The sequence below is a fragment of the Crinia signifera genome, chromosome 6 (genome assembly GCF_055691185.1).
Source record: "Crinia signifera chromosome 6, ASM5569118v1, whole genome shotgun sequence".
Lineage (NCBI taxonomy): Eukaryota > Metazoa > Chordata > Amphibia > Anura > Myobatrachidae > Crinia > Crinia signifera.
Window position 1 is genome coordinate 176,961,861 of NC_139222.1, and position 17,297 is coordinate 176,979,157.

Genomic DNA, 17,297 nt, shown 5'->3' on the forward strand with positions numbered 1-17,297 from the left:
AATCATGAATAATTGAAAATGAACAATAAAGCTATAGCTTACATATGTTTTATTATACATGGATACAGGAATAGATCTCTTTTTGCTATAAGGGTCCTACTGTGATGCATGACGCTGAATAGGATGCTGCTCTACCTACAGTATGTGTAGGTGTCTATACCACCTGCATGCCCTATACCATCATTACAGGACAGTGAGTACAGCTGTGGTTACTAATACCCTAGGTGGAGTACCACGGCAATACTTACTGTATGGTCAACACAATAAATCTAGCGACAAGAGGCCTAGTTCATGCTTGCACACATGTGCTTTAGCAACTAAGATTTACTAGGCTGCAGAACTGCTACCACCCTGAAATAAAAGGAGATGCCCATTAGCTACTGCATAGACATTTGCATCCTAAATGCAAGAATGAGGAACATGGACTTTAAGGGTAGACTTTTGTCTAAGTAGACTGTCTGCGGCAATAGTGATGCTTGCACCATATTTCTCTACATACATAATAGCAACTGAATGTATCATAAAAATATATTTTTCACCATCTAACCCGTACAACAGTAGAAAAAGCAACAAGTACCAACCAATGGCAACATAATTCAATTATATGGTGGAATCTACTTAAAATAGATCCATCTCTAATTTATTTTTCTTCGCCAGTCTATTAATCATTTTGGTGGTTTTCTTTAATGTATCTTACTACAATCCAAATCTTTTATTAAGAAAAGTACTTGTATACTAGTACCATACAGCAGTAAGTACTCACTGTCTGCTCTCTGACAAGTGCTCGAATTCCAGTCTTTCTTTATTCTTTACATTTCAAACATTCAGTAGAAGGGGTATCAGTAATACTATTCCAGAACCTGTATTATGTATGCTTTTTTTTTGAGGTAGGGACCATAGTACACACTGCTGGCACAGATGGTAAAACAGACCTCAGACCTTACCATCTGGGTTACACTCACTTGTAAATCTCCTCTGCTTTCTCCTTCACCTTTGACTGGTCTCCGTATTTCAGATCTTCACAGGCCTCCCAAAAACTCATGTTCTCCCCTAGTAAAGAAAGATAAAAGAATTAGGGGCAGATATACTAAGGGGGTATCCTATTAGCAGCTGTAATTTACTGCTGCTTATAGGTTTGTCGGTGGCTATCAGGCTGTTTTTATCGGCCAAAAAATGGTTGATGCTAATTAATGATTGCCCTTTAGAATGTAAGCTCTCATGAGCAGGGCCCTCTTCCCTAATGTGCTTTTTTAAACCATCTTTGATAGCACCAAATCCTACATGGGCTTTTTGCCTGATACTTAGGCCCTAATTCTAATCCATTTGGTCCCCCGTACGTTCGCACAGGGGACTGATGGTTGTGCCCTGCGCATAACAGTTATGCGCATGTGTATGACTTCTTTGCAAGCGCCCTCGCTGACCTGCACTGTCAGAGTTGCACTCACTCAGGGGGGCAGATGAGGCGGATAAGAGCGGTGGCAGCGCTCTGCCATGGGAACGCCCAGCGTTTCATGGGAGTTCCCATTCAAAAGCTGGGCATTCCCATGTACTGTAAATGCGGGAGTAATGCGGAGTGCTGGGGGTCATGTGACGTCAGCCACCCAGCCTATCTTCGGTCCAGAGCCCGCAAATATCAGTCAGTCTCCACTGACTTATATTTGCAAGCCCTGGAGAAATCAATGACCACCGAATGATTTCTCCAGCAGCGGGGAAATGCGAAGGGATTTGTTTTCATAACACATCCCATTGAATAGTTGCTAGGGGATATGGCGGCAGAGGGAGGGGGGGGGGGAGGCACAACAACTGCTTGGTAAGCTGTGAGCTTTGCAGTTTACCGAGCAGATCAGAACCAGGGCCTTATTCCAGTGTCCTCTGCTGATGGAGCTATGTGTATGTACTCTGTACTTGTCCTCTATTGTATTCAACTGTAAGTCACTGTTTTGCTTATTCATTAATGTACTCTGTAATTTGCCACTGCGGATCCCTTGTGGTGCCAAATAAATAAAGGACAATAATAATAGAGAGATAAACTGTCAACAAATTAACTTCTGCCACTTTTCAAAAACAACCTGTAACCTGGCCGTTAGGAGCTGATTGGCTGATTGGCTCTCTATACTGTATCATTCGCCAAGGCTTAATACATCTACCCCTGAAGTTTATAAATAGCCCGGACAAGTCAGATCAGCGCCTTCTCAGTCACCTGACACAATATCCACATTACCTACCGCTAAATTCTTTCTTGAGGAACAGCTGAAAACTTTGTCTTCCTTTGGGGTCCCGAATCAGTTCACTGAAATTAAATGCCCAGCGCTCAACTCGCAGCTTTGTAGGGGTTTCCACTCTAAAAATTATGGAGGGAGATTTCAGGCTCACACAATGAATAGGTTTGAAAATATGAAGCAAAAACTGTAATAGTCAGTACTATTTTTCTGGAAAAATAGGCGCAGGAACTCCAGGTCTGGGGGCGGATCAATTAAATTAAAAAAAATATATATATAATAGAGAGAGGAAGGAAGAGGTAGATGTATATATTGTACTTAGAAACAAAGGCACTCACAGGTGACTTTAGAATAAAACTTATCTTATGAAAAGTACATTCTCAGTTACTGATGATGTCATATTTAATTAGAGGTTCAGGAACTGAGTTCCTGCTGGTTCCTGCTGAAAAATAGCACTGTATATAGTGTATAAAAGTATGACATTTAAATAAAAAAAAGATAAAGTAACAAGTTCAGCGCACTCTGTGTTTCCCATCAATTTTGTGATGACTTCTGCAACGAGGTTACAGTGAGGTAGGGGCCTGCTCACAGTTCCATGGAAACCAGCATGGAAGAGAATTGCCTGCTATGTGTGCTATTCTGCGGCCAGTCAAATAGTCATCGATTACTGACTGCTGCTTCTCTGCATACACAGCGTGTAAACATGTCAGTTGTGGAGTTGCAGTAGCAAATTTATGGGGAAATAGGCGGTATCCGTGCGCACTATTTTTACTGTGTTGTTATTAGCAGCCCTCTGTTGGCCAAATAAAGAGCAAAAACACCCACTCTTTGAAGGGTAAAAATTGTGGAAGACAGGTCAACAGAAATGGCGCATATAACACACAGTGGATATGGTTTGAAGAATCTGGACCCACAATGGAGAATATGTTATCCAGAATAAACTAATTGATTCACATGAAAACAATAAAATATACACACAAAGTGCAAGTGCAGTATATAAAATGAATGCAAATAAATGTATATATACAGGAATACAGGATGACAGGGGGTAATCTGTGTCTTTATCTCACCATTCCAAGGTGGTGCGGTGGGCTAGGTGCTCAGATGGTAAAGTCCCGGGTTAACAGAGTCCTCCCGTCAGCGTGATGGCATCCTCATAACAGGTTTCGGAAAATACAGTAGTTTCTTCTTCAGATATGGATCCACATCTGAAGAAGGAACTACTGTATTTTCCGAAACATGTTATAAGGATGCCATCACGCTGACAGGAGTCCTCAAAAACGCGTTTCACCGCGCTCAGGGCAGCTATTTCAATTCAGAAATGAAAAAGCCGCCCTGAGTGCGGCGAAACGCGTTTTTGAGGACTCTGTTATTCCCCAATACTGAGGACTGAGGACTGGAGAGACGTACCAACACCCAGCAATTGCTAACGTCCCATTCCCACCTTGGCCACATTGGCAGAGCGTCCATACAGCCCGGCCATCATCCCGGATACCGGAGAGGACGCAGCCGCTGTGATCAGAGCAATCTACAATCTAGACAGGAAAAAGGGGTATACTCTGCGCAATCTCACATATATTCTACTAACAAAAAAACACTCTTTGCACCTGAGTTGGTTTTAAAAAATATAGAGAATATATTTGTTTTATCAATTAATATAATACATGTAGGAAAAAATTTATGCAATGATAAAACAAGTTATACTAATACCGGTATACACACTGGGGGTGGTGTGACAAAACAAGACAAACTCCATACCTGTACTCTATCAGCATTGTATATACCCTGCTACATAACTTCACATGTACCTTGGATATGGATATAGACGTAAAGATATGATTAGGGAGTACCCTGCGCAAAAAACTCTGTATTATCATCATATGACCTCTCTATCCTACACCTCAAACCACTCCACTTGTCACAGCATAATAATTATTTGAGGTTCTATGATATCTTTGTGCACCCATACAGATTATGGTCATCATTTTGTGCACACACACCAATGGGAATATCCCTATCCTTCATTCATCAGTATTTATATTTATAAATTTGTCTTGTTTGTATTGAGGGCGCCACCCCTCAACCACAGGGCAGCCTCTGTACACGGCACACCACAACCAGCCCCTAGCGCTAATACCCTGCTTTGACAATGAAATGATGCATGCATATGTACAGGAACATGACTACAGCATATACTGTAGGAAGCACATATTCCCAAAAAAGAGACCTTTGGTAGAATTACTAAAGTTTCTTTAACCTTTTGCAGTCCAAATAGTTTTTTTTTTTTAAATTCAGTCTGGTTTTATTGTTTACATTTTTTTTTAAATTAAAAAATGGTCTACATTGAAGGCTAAACGATGTTAATGTTCTTATTTTAAAGTGGCTCACCACTGTATCTGCTACTAGCGCTAGGGCTGTTGAGCCTGACTAGATATTGGACCTGAAAGTGTTAAAAAAAAATGATTTTGCCCATAACAACCAATCAGATTCTGTCTATTTTTTTCTATAATACAATAGAGCACAGGTTCTCAAGGTCAAACCTCATTATAGAATCAAGTAAAATAATTAGCTCCACCTGTGGATCAGTAATGAGTGCACCTGTCTGATGGCCTGGGAAACGTGAACCTGAGGACCGAATTTGGGAACCACTGCAATAGAGAAAGGATAACTAGAATATAATTGGTTGCTATGGGCAACCTCACCCTAGTTTTAGAAGCTTTACAAAATCAGTATGCTAAATTGAAAGTAGCTATGGACATAACAATAAAAGAGTATTTACAGACTAACATTCTGAGATAATATGGGCGACCACCGTGTAATAATTTCATCCTCATTGTCTACCTGATTGGATAACGAAACCTTGATATAAGGAATATTAGACATAAGATACATTTACTTATTTAACACTATTTATAGTAATATACAAATTAGTGTGACGAATATAAATAGAAAAGCTCTACAGATATTTTTATTCATTAGCTTTAGGAGATTGGCAACTCACAATTTTGCATTAAGCTCCCAGAACATTGCATCATCCGTAATCCACGGGTTACTGGGTAGGCACCCAGACATTATGGGATCATGAGAGTAGTACTGCTCGGTGTATTTCAGCATCCTGCAAGAAGTTGGGAGAGTGGTCAGAGGAGATAGCAGAAATGTCCCATCTTCAGTATATGTATGTAAATCAAATTAGTTAGCAATTCATCGGTGCTGCTAAACTAAATGTTTACAACTGAAATGGTTGACTTACATAATGCACTATTGACATATATATATATATATATATATATATATATACACACAGCGTAGCTCGGCACTGCCTCCTCCAATGTAGTTCAGCTAGTTGCCTGCACCAAAGTAAACATGTAATAAATATGGTCTTACCAGCCTGAGAAAAGTATCTTTGAAATGCCGCACGGACGCCGGGTATATATATATATACATATATACATATATATATATATATATATATATATATATATATAGTTTATAGATTTATTTATTTTGTTTATTATTATCAAAAAGCAATTGATGTTCTTCCAGCGCACACAAAAGAGATTATTTTATTAATGTAATTTTGAACACACCTAATCTACAGTACGTTAGTGTATTTATACCACATCTGACACACTACCCTAGTCTATACACACTAAATGTTAGTCACATTGGTGCTGCATGGCCGTACACCCTTCTTTGGTTTTCAGTACCACTTGAGAGTCTTTAGACACTGAAACACAGTTTGGTTCATCTTTAGACGGAACCATCGGTCACACCACTAGCCCCATGTTAGCTGCAGATTCTCTGTATGGCCGTCATTGTGACTGACTATACGTTGCAACCAATGTTCCCTCTAATTTTACCAAGGCTGTGTGCGGCAAAAGATTTTGGCTGTGCAACTTTGGAAGGAAATTAAAAATTTTGTGCGTCACATATATAAAACTGGAAAACGACGTTCAGTATTTGTGTTAACTTTACTTCAAAATGATATTAAACATTTAAACATTCAAAACACAGCACACAATGTAGTTAATGGGTGAAACACACATGAATTAAATCCACAACTGCAAAAAGGGACCACTGCTGCTTTGTGCGCTCTGTTGTAATGTCTGTGCGCACGCTCGTCGAGTTGTGTGCGCGCGCACGTGCGCACAGCTTAGAGGGAACACTGGTTGCAACCACTTCTGCCATACTCCCATAACATGACCATGAGTTGGCTCATATACATGCATTAGCACAGCCACCTCCTAGTCAACGCCCATGAATGCCCAATGTATTTCAAACATTACATATATCAAGTGCCATTGCTAGTCTGTGCATGCACACAGTGTAATACATGCCCAGTCCTGATTTTGGTGATTTATGTGCACACACAGTAGGAAAAAAAACTTTTCAAAAATCGTGGACATCAGCATTAAATGCACCTCAGGCCAGAAGGCAGAATTAAGCTGGGTACACATTGGAAGATGTGTACCAGAGTAATATAGAGAGTGATGGGACCCGGTGAGGTAGTTGTGTATGACGAGCAAAATTGCTGCACTCGCTCTTGTGATATCCTCCGTCCCCTTCCTGTGAATGCCTCTACCTGCCGGTCACACCAATTGATTGTTCTGCACTGTGATACGAGGACACCTGTCCTGGGCAGCACCATCAGGCATAGGCCCTGATTCTGATTGACTAAGTAAGCTGTGAATCCTGCACTTTACTGAGTCATTGTACCACAGCACCAGCGAATACACAACCCCCCCCCACACACACACACACACGCCGTTTCCCTCGCAAACATGCGAGGGGATATGTCACAAAGACAAATACCCTCGCATGTGCCTACAGCAGGGGATCTCCCCTGCCTTCACAAATATAAGTCAGTGGAGACTGACTTATATTTTGCAGGCAGTGGGACAAAGACCGTTTAGGGTGGTTGACGTCGTAGCAAATCGCAGCAACCTTTTGCACAGTGGACCTGCACATGCTCACAAAAGGAGCCCCATCCGAACAATTCTGAATGACCCGCATAATTCGGGTTGTATCAACCTGAATCAGCCTCTAAATTCTAAAATGGAAGCTTAAGCATTTCCTGTCAGTGATACTTTGTATATATTATAATATAGGGATAGTGCATATGTTGTGAGCACTGATAATTCTCCCAGGAATCTTGATTACACTTGGGTGTTGTACAATGCTGTGCAGTCACAGTCCCAGCTTCCCTAGCTCGCACCCTAGCACAGTTCCTGAGCTCTGTCATACAGAATAAGGACACCTCTTGAAGGGTATAACAGTGCAACACACAAAGATTGCTGGTACCCAGGATAGATGGACATGCAGAAACAGTACGCTGCTGTGCTTGGCATCTGGGATAGGATAGGATAATCACACACAGGAAAAAGACAACACGCACAATGTAATAGGGAAAGGGCAGAATAGTCACAAACATGCAAAAGAGACAATTTATACATTGTACAGCAGAGGGAGGGAAGGATAGTCACACACAAAGAAAAAAGACACAACTGTTTGGTAGAGAGCAGGACAATCACAACACACACAGGGCAAGACAACTCACACAGTGGGCCTGATCGCACAGCCATGCATTTTCACGGCCATCGATCAGTTTAGCCTCCACCCCGCACCAGTGAAAACCTGTCTTGCAAATGAATGTGTACGATGTGCGTATGGATGTGTATGGCTGCACATCCGTTTGCACCGGAGCAAAAATGTCCAAAACCCATCGCAACAGGCTCGCCATCTAATGATTTCTACACTGGCCACAACTCAATGCACTCACTGAGTATCGCAGGACTTACTCTGCGGCTGCGGTGAATACAGGCCTGATACTGATGTCACAGACCCTCCCCCCACATGACTTCCTGTCAATCAACATGCCAGCAGCCAGTGAACAGAAAGAGTTTCAGGAGTTCACTGCGTACTGTGAACCATACACATGCACAGTGAATCGATAATAGATTTCTGTGTGAATATGCAGCCGTGCAATCAGTGTACACGGCTGCAAATTCGTGTACACAGTGTCAGGGAGAGAGCTGGATAGTCTGATACTGAATGGCAAGCAAACCCCTCTAAAAAAGCAAGCAACTGGGCAAAACTATGCTGCATTGCAGGTGGGTCAGATGTAACATGTGCGATTTGGGCCCGATTCTATCAGATTGGGCTGAGAAATCTGGCAAAATTGGCCCAAATCACATATGTATATACAATCCAATGAGCAGTCCTGTGCACATCAGACCAGTCAGAGGTTAGCACCCACAATGTATCATGTCTGATTCCCTCCGTAGGTGTGTGCCAGCACTGTCACACACCTATCCGCAGGTCTAACCTCTGAACAGCGGGCAGCTGGGAAGGAGATTTGATGAAAAAAAAAGAAAATCAAAAGAATGGGTTCTGTTGATTGGCTGAGAGAGCTCTCTCAGCCAATCAGTAGGCACTGATTCTTTTGAATGGTTTTTGGAATTTTTCTTTTCCCACGCCACTGCTGCAGCTCTTTGGGAGTCTTTACATGCAATATATTGCCTGCGATTTATCACATGTAAAAAATTGCACATCAAGTGCCAAATCTCATGTGAGCCTCCCGGGAAGCTGCCGGGAAGCTCACGGGGGTATTGGATGCAACTTCTCCCCTTGGATCTGAAATCTAAATTGACATATCAAAATAAAGCTATCTGACAATTGTGAGGTACATGCAAAAGCCAGTATTCACCCTGTACAGAAATAAAAAAAATATATTAACGTATTTGCATCCCTCGAATTGCAACTTGGTTTGTAATTTGCTTTTTATTCTTTACTTACAAATCAGGCCCACAGTATTGAAGAGAAGGAATATAGGGCCTGATCTGCAAATTAGTGTGTGGTTAGCCACCACCCAGACAGAGTGAAAACCCACCCTGTGTCAATCTGCGCTGACATCACACACCCTCCCTTGGGCATGCCAAATTGCAAAGGTATTGCGATTAGATATTTTCACTATTTGGCCTGGCACATGCGTGCTATGACCCATACGCATGAGCATTCCTTTCATAATCAGTAGAACTGCGAATTTGTACAATAGTGATCAACTCTGAATAACCCCCATAGTCACACACAGGAGAAAAAGAAAACTCCCACTTTGCAAACTGGGAGAGGACAGGATAATCACACACAGGAGAAACTTCCAACTATTGATATATTTCACACGAAAACAAGGAGAGGGCAGAATAGTTACACACATGAGAAACATACAACAACAGATATAGCCACGCTCATCATTGCCGGATCGGCACCACTTGCTCCCACTTGTGCCAAATTTGCACCCATGATGCGGAATCGCCATACTGCAATATCACGCTCAATGCATTTCTATGAGCCGTGGGGGTGAATTACCTTTACGCGCATGGCAACGGAATCGTGCAAATCGCCACAGGAGTCGCAGGTGGTGATTGGGTGGCTACATCTGTACTGATACATTACACAGAGGGCAGGGCAGGCATAGGAGAAACTACTGATACATTCAACACAATAACAGGGAGAGGACAGGATAGTCACACATGGGGAATCACTTACCCAGATAGAGACACAGAAGACTTTACTGTAGATCTCATTAAAGACTGCTGATAGTACATGATCTATTGTGTAGAGAAGGAACACTCAGTGTAGGAAATCCTTCAGCACTCATCCACAATGCTTTGAGAAAATCGAATCAGCATATTTAGATATATCTACATCTCACATCTTAAGTACGTTGGTTCACCCCTGCACTGCATACTCTTCTTTTCCAAACACAGACAGTTATTACACAATCCGTGACACATCGACAGTTGCACACTAACACCAATAAGGAAATAACTAGAAACAGATTACCATATAAACATGTGTGCTCTCAGACACACAAAGCAATTTCCAAATAAAGACATTGTACAACAAGACACCAAAGGAATAGTAGCAATAGACCACGAGATAAATGTCACCATTGGTCCCTCTGTAAATCTGTCTACACTGTCTACATAGCAATAGAATATGCTGCATTGATGCAATAAAAAATCATGTGTGTGTGTGTGTGTATATATATATATATATGTAGACCGGCACTCGTATTTAGCAGACCGTATACGTGAATGCCAAGTTGCCTTCCCAAAACTTCAGATAGGCAGCAATGTTTCCTCCTTATAGGAACCAGACGGCACTCCACAGGCTTCAAATGTGCAAACAATCTGTTTATTGTGTCATATCAACGTTTCAAAGCGGTTTTGAAACTTTAAGGAGGAAACATTGCTGGATATAAATGAAACATTGCTGGATATAAATGAAACATTGCTGGATATACATATATATATATATATATATATATATATATATATATATATATATATATATTATCGGGGCAATCCAGCACTCACTTCAAAAGGTTGATGGTGCCCTGGTGCCTTCAGTGTTGTGAACAGGTAGATGTAGGAAGAAGGCTGCGTCTCTCAGGAGGCTGGTTTTAGTGGTTTATATTAGATATTTATTACAAGCCTGTTACTTTTTGTGCATGTCTACCTTGATGAAAATGCAGTAATTGCAGTAATTAAACGATCACTGTCAAAATCTCCAGACCGTGCGCGGTCAAAAACAATATACAGAGCAATGTCCCAAAGTTAATGTAACCCAGTGGAGATATGACCAGCACAAGTCCATTTTGTAATAAAAGCAAAGTGCAATTTAATGAAGCAAATCAGCTTCCATACGTAACAATGAATGACAGCTAAAACTGAACAACCCATTCAACATACATTACATGTTAGAAGTTCTTTCCCAGGTATTTAATTGCGCTTTGACTTTTATTACAAAATGGACTTGTGCTGGTCGTCTCTCAATTGGTTTACATCAACTTTGGGACATTGCTCTCTCTCTCTCTATATATATATATATATCTATATATATATATATATAGATATATATATAAAAAATACCTGCTATCCAGGGGCCTAATTCAGACCTGATCGCTGGGCTGCTAATTTTCATAGCAAAGCAGGTATACTCTGCTTCTCCAGAGTGAAATTCCACCCTTTGCATGTGGCTAAGTACGGCTTGCAAAAAGTTGCTGGATCATCGATTTGCCTGAAAATCCATTCGCAAGTAGCTCACCATGAATGTGTGGGCGTAACCCTAGACTTACTCAGCGGCTGCGATAGAATCAGACTGGGTGTTTATCCTGACACTCACAGAAATTGGCCAGTTACCACCCCCAAACGCCGCCATCTTGTCAATCACCTTGCAATCGGCCATCGATGAAAAAAGTATCAGGCTTTAATAGAAGGGCAGCCTAGCACATGTATACTACCGGCCGTACGCATGCGCAATCTATCAATAATCACTCGGCCTGCAAATTGGCAGCCGTGTGAACAGGTCTGAATAAGGCCCAATGTGGATAACAAAGGTGGTTTGGTTTAGTAATCAACTAAACTCTATGCTGTGAATATTCTCTGCTGGATTACTCTGCGCAGGTGTGTGAGCCCTAAAGCGGAAGGTGTTAAAAAAAACCCAGTTTGTACAGGAAAGGAAACAATATAGACTTGTTCCTGCCTGAATGTCTTTTTTGTCTTATAAAATATTTATTCTGCAATATCTTTTCAAATTTAATTTTATATTACATTTACATTTGTCCCTGGAAACTGGAAATCGGCGTGGCAAATTTCTATGCACAAACTGCAAGTGTGTCTTACAAGCTGCATATACATTGGGGCACGCCATACACAAAATACACATAGTGAATCATGTTTAATTGGCTGCTAAATAATTCAATACAAAAAAAGGAAACATTTTGTGAACATTTTCAGAAAAAATATAAGACGGCTAAGTGGTTAAACCATTGCAATTAAGCAGATGTATATAGTGCTTGGTTGCAGGGATAGGATCGGATGCATAAGGATAACCGGCTGTCAAGATGCTGGTGGTCAATATTCAAATGCCAGCATCCCGGAAAAAAGGTAATCCCTCCCTTCTTGCAGCGGATCAACGGTTCACTTTGAAAGAAGGGGTAATTTGATAATAATGAAGCATAATTTGTTTTAAAATCATTTATTGCCTTTTTTTTTTTTACTTTTTAAAAAAAAAACCAGTGAGCTGAGCAAATAAGAACATACATAACCGAGTAAAACACTGATCGATGGCTGGGTGCAGAATCGCCATCAATGGCAACCATCGATGGCATCTGCACCGATGGCCATCCCTAGCAGCAGCAGCCTTATTATTCTTTCTTTTACTTGAAGTAGCAGCACTGAACTCAGTCTCCTGAGCTAGTACATCTCAGCTGCCACAGGTGGCAGTGCTGAGCATAGGCAAATGCATTGTAATGAAAAACGAAACTGAAAGTAAAAGAACGACGGATCACCTTTTTGATATCGGCGGCTCCCTCAGTCTTTTATGGGATCCGTTCAAAAGACCCGCTTTGTTCGCGAACGACCCATCTCTACAGCCGACAGGGGGGACTCCCAACAGCCCCCCCCCTCGCCGCGGGCCTCTGTCGGCTGCGGGAGGGACGCGGGAATGTCCCCGAAAACCAGGACACTCCCGCGGTTTTCGGGACTATTGGGAGGTATGTAAAATCCGCCGTGGGGCATAGTTATGGCACTGGAGTGAGCATATTACAGAGGGCGGTGGGCAGCTGGGATAAGCTGCGACGGTGGTGGTCACTGGACTCCCCCCTCCTCATCCGTCATATTAGCCTCCCACTGCCTGCGGGCAAAGCACTGCATGGACCGGCCTGCGGGGAGAGGAAGGTGGGAGATGGGAGCTGCTGCAGCCTCTCCTCCTCAGCGGCGCTACTGGTACTGCTGCTGGCGGGAGTCTGCTGCTGTTGGAGAGATCATGTTTATGGCGGACAGCACCACGGCCAATGCCTGGAATAGGGCAGTGCTACTGCGTGCAGGGGGCTCAGCTTAGAAGCATGAGCAGAGCCGCCACTGCCATTGTCAAAATGACACTGCGTGCAAGTGTGAGGGGGTGCCAGTCATTAGAAGATGCCTGTGCAACCCCCTATGCGCACGCTTATGGTTTCGGCCGTGTATATGGAACAGGCCAGCGCCAGTGCGCAGGAAGGGGACATGGGAGTGTGTCTCCGCCCCTGGGGTGGAGCCAATGTTCCCTCTAATTTTACGAAGGCTGTGTGCGCCAAAAGATTTTGGCTGTGCAACTTTGGAAGGAAATTTTAATTTTTGTGCATCACTTCTATACATAACTGGAAAACGACATTCAGCATTTGTGTTAACTTTTCTTCAAAATTATATTAAACATTCAAACCATTTAAACATTCAAAAAACAGCACATGATGTAGTTAATGGGTGAAACATACATTAATTTAGTCCACAACTGCAAAAAGGGGACCACTGCTGCTTTGTGCGCTCTGTTGTAATGTCTGTGCGCATGCTCGGCGAGTTGTGTGCACGCGCACACGCGCACAGCTTAGAGGGAACACTGGGTGGAGCCTGTCCCCGGTGCAGCCTAAGAGATGGGGGCACTAAGGAGCTTGTGGATGATGCTGGGGACCGCCGTGTGCTGCAGCCTGCTGCTACTCCGGCTGTGTGCCAGGAGTCCAGGTGAGCAGGAGCCATGGGGAAGGGAGGGGGCCACTGGGCTGCAGTCGCTATAGGCCAGAACTGTCAATCTGTATTCCTGTGTGTATAACTCTGGGCGGGGGGCGGAGTTCACTCTATAACTCCGCCCAGCATTATACACACACTCACAGATTGACAGTTCTGGGCTATTATATAGATGTGGTAGGTCTATTTTGTTTCTTAGTACAGTGGTTCCCAAAGTGGGTGCCATTGCACCTAGGGGCACTTGCAGGGGTGACCAAGGTTGGTGGTCCAGGACCAATTCAAACTATTTATGGTCAATATAAAATAGGCAGAACCAGTGCTGGTGGCTTGCTGTGATAAAATGTGTGGACAAACAAAAGTGAATACTGTTCATCACCACAAAACTGAACCTATGGATTACATATAAACACAATTTACTTTTAGTTCTGAATTTCTCAATAACAATTTTTTGGCCAAGGAGCAGTGGTTAAAGTGAGGGGGAACAGGGTGGAACTGAGTTCCACCACCTCTATTGGTGAGGTGGAACATTTTAATCTCCACATTGGCCCTGCACAGTCATTTTCACAGAAAACCATTCTAGTTTGAACGGTGGTGCCAAAAACCCTACTACTGGCCCTGTCTCTGCCTAATGGGGGGTGGGGAGAGGGGGTAATTAGGTAGCATAGAGAAATGAGTTCCCCACCTCTGCATGACCACTTTATGCCCTGCCAAGGAGAGCAGTGAAGAGTAATCTGCTACTCTAGGGCAGTGTGATTCACAAAAGTTTGGGAACCACTGTCTTAAGCTGGGTACACAGTGGCCGATATACATTGTCCATTCAACTGAATATATATTGTGGGCACATCAGTGGATGTGTACCACCGATATGTCTGAGCGACGCCATTCACAGACATAACGCGAGGACAGTGCAGCACAGCGCATGGGCGATATATCTGCAGATACTGTATGTTGGAACATTGTGCTGTGTGTACAAGTGGATAGCCGACCTCCTGTACACATGAAGCAGAGGCTGTCTGTGACTGACATCACAACTGAGCAGGCACAGATAGGGCAGACAGCTGAGGCGTCCACCTAGTGTGTACCCAGCATAAGTGCCTTTATTGCTACTGGGGAATTGTACTTTGAGAAAATATGGGCCTGTTTCAGACCTGTTCGCTACGCTGTGTATACTCGCAGCCCAGCAAAAAAACGCAGCCAGCCCTGCCAGATGACCAAATCCCCCCCCCCCCCGCTGCGCGAATCCCTGCATTTGCATACGAGGGGATGCGCATGCTTACACATCCCCTCACATTCGGCCACAAGAGTGAAAAATCATTCGGTGGTCGCTCAACAGTGACTGATTTTTCACCCGTTCAGTCTAGACTGACTTTTATTTCCAACGGAAATGGGCAAATATGGGGTGCTGCCGCCCCCTGTCCTCCCCCTTCTATGCGGATGCCTCGGCGAGTGTGATACTAGCCGAATGCGTTTGCACAGGGGGTCTGCACATGTGCATATTCCCCCTGGGTATGCACAGAGCCACACCAATTGGGTCTGAATCAGGTTTATTGTATAACTGCGGACGATGTTGTTATTGGATGCTACTAGTACTTAGCTGTCACTGAAAGAGTTAAATATGATTTAGACTCAATACGCCCACTGCTCTGTGCAATGTTTCTGCATCTACAGCATCTGCGAGGAGGATATATATAGAGAAGTAAATATCACTATAGCAAGGTGTAAATCACAGCTATTTCCAGCTGCTGTTTCTAAGCTGCGTCTTTCTAGGAACAAACGTCCACTTACTTCTCGCCTGTAGAAATCCACCGTCCTCTTCTGCAAAGCAGAGAAATAGGAATATATTACACAGGATAAGAAAAAAAGAGAAAAACACATCTCTGCTCAGGATAAGAATGACTGTTATACCCAGCAATTATACAGTGCTTGTATTATACACTATTACCAGCCTCAGGAACAGGAATCAGAAAATAGCCAACGTTTCTTATTTACTCTCATTTTGCTGTGCCATTTTTTTCCTCTGTAGCATTCGTTTCTCAAACTCGTTCCTCCAAGCCACCTTACAGCGCAGGGTTTAAATCTATCCATGCTTGAGCCAATTCATTCACCTGCTCTAATGCAAGGATACACTTAGGGCCTGATTATGATTTGTACTCTAATGCCTATTCAGCTGCGATGTTCCAGGCTACGCAATTATAGCAGCAGCCCAGAATTTAGAGATATCACTACACCTCAGCAACTTATTGGTTACCGCAAAGCATATCATATCTCCCTAAGTGAGTCTATGATCTTGCAGAATGGCAGCGAGAGCTGTGAAGTTGGCATCATGTTTTGGGCATATGGGATTGCAAGACACTGAGGGGTAAATTTACTAAAATGGGGGTTCTACTGAAATTGGGATGTTGCTATGGGCAACCAATCAGATTCTACTTCATATTTATTCAGCACCTTCTGGAAAATAATAGAGATAAGCTGATTGGTTGTCCATAGCAACATCCCATCTTCTATAGAACTCCCATTTTAGTAAATACATTTACCCCTGAAAGTCTTTAGGCCAGATGTACTAAGCTTGAGAAGTGATAAAATGGAGAGTGATAAAGAACCAGCCAATCAGCTCCTACCTGCCATTTCACAGACTGTTTGAAAAATGTCAGGCAGGAGCTGATTGGTTGGTAGTTAACCACTCTCCATTTGATCACTTTTGAAGTTTAGTGCATCTGGCCCTTAGTGACAGTCCTGCATTCTTGCCACCAGTTCCCATTATGTCCTCTAAACAGTGCCTACATGCAGGGGCGGATTTAGGGATGAGGGCGCCCCTAGGCACAACAATAATGTTTACTAAATAGGATAGTTTATAGGGGCAGTATCTGCATGTCCTATCCATTTACACTCTATTTAAGATGGAATATAGTACAGTACAGTGGATATTTTGCAGTTATTGGTACATTTTGGGCTGACAGTACTATCACAGTCATCCAAGTGCCGCCCCCAAACATGTGCCGCCCCTAGGCCGGTGCCTCACGTGCCTAATGGGAAATTCGGCTCTGCCTACATGTCAATCACTCTGTAAATAAATCCTCACTGTGAGCCGCATTGCAAAATTTTCTTGGTGCGTCAAATCTGAATCAGGCGGTTAATACAGGACTGTTCTGGGGCTCTGAGCAGCGAATGTGGGAAACAATGCTCTATATTATGCAACTTCACTCACGTGTAAGATTTTCACAACCATGCACTAGAATTAGGGCAATTGATGATATCTGTAATAAAGTTACATTAGCTGCAACCTTAATTTGTCAATTTGGTACAATAATAAAATTGGTACTAAAAAAAAAGACTATGTGGAAATAAATTGCTGTGAACCAGAATGTTATATGATAAATTCAAGACTCACAAAATACAAATACAGTTTTACTTCTTTATATCATCATCTTAGGGCACATAGCAAAGGTACTATAGCATTCTAGAGAGGACAGCTTACCATGGAAGCCAAGCATTGGATTGTGCAAAGAATATTATTATT

At 42.8% G+C, this 17,297-nt stretch overlaps 1 protein-coding gene across 6 annotated transcripts in view; it reads right to left on the bottom strand.

Annotated features, from left to right (window-relative positions):
- RGS9 (regulator of G protein signaling 9) overlaps window positions 1–17,297 on the bottom strand; it is a 139,230-nt gene that overhangs the window by 29,782 nt on the left and 92,151 nt on the right. For 5 of the 6 annotated variants that reach the window (XR_014444547.1, XM_083148213.1, XM_083148210.1 and 2 more), the window contains exons 10-14: window positions 15,566–15,595; window positions 9,765–9,826; window positions 5,221–5,334; window positions 2,226–2,341; window positions 963–1,050 (exon numbers count right to left, since the gene is read on the bottom strand). Coding sequence is in view for 5 of the 6 variants with exons in the window: in XM_083148213.1 (XP_083004339.1) it covers window positions 963–1,050; window positions 2,226–2,341; window positions 5,221–5,334; window positions 9,765–9,826; window positions 15,566–15,595 (410 nt within the window). In the remaining variant the exon portion in view is untranslated. The remainder of the gene's footprint in view (window positions 1–962; window positions 1,051–2,225; window positions 2,342–5,220; window positions 5,335–9,764; window positions 9,827–15,565; window positions 15,596–17,297) is intronic. The other variant, XM_083148212.1, reaches the window with a different exon arrangement.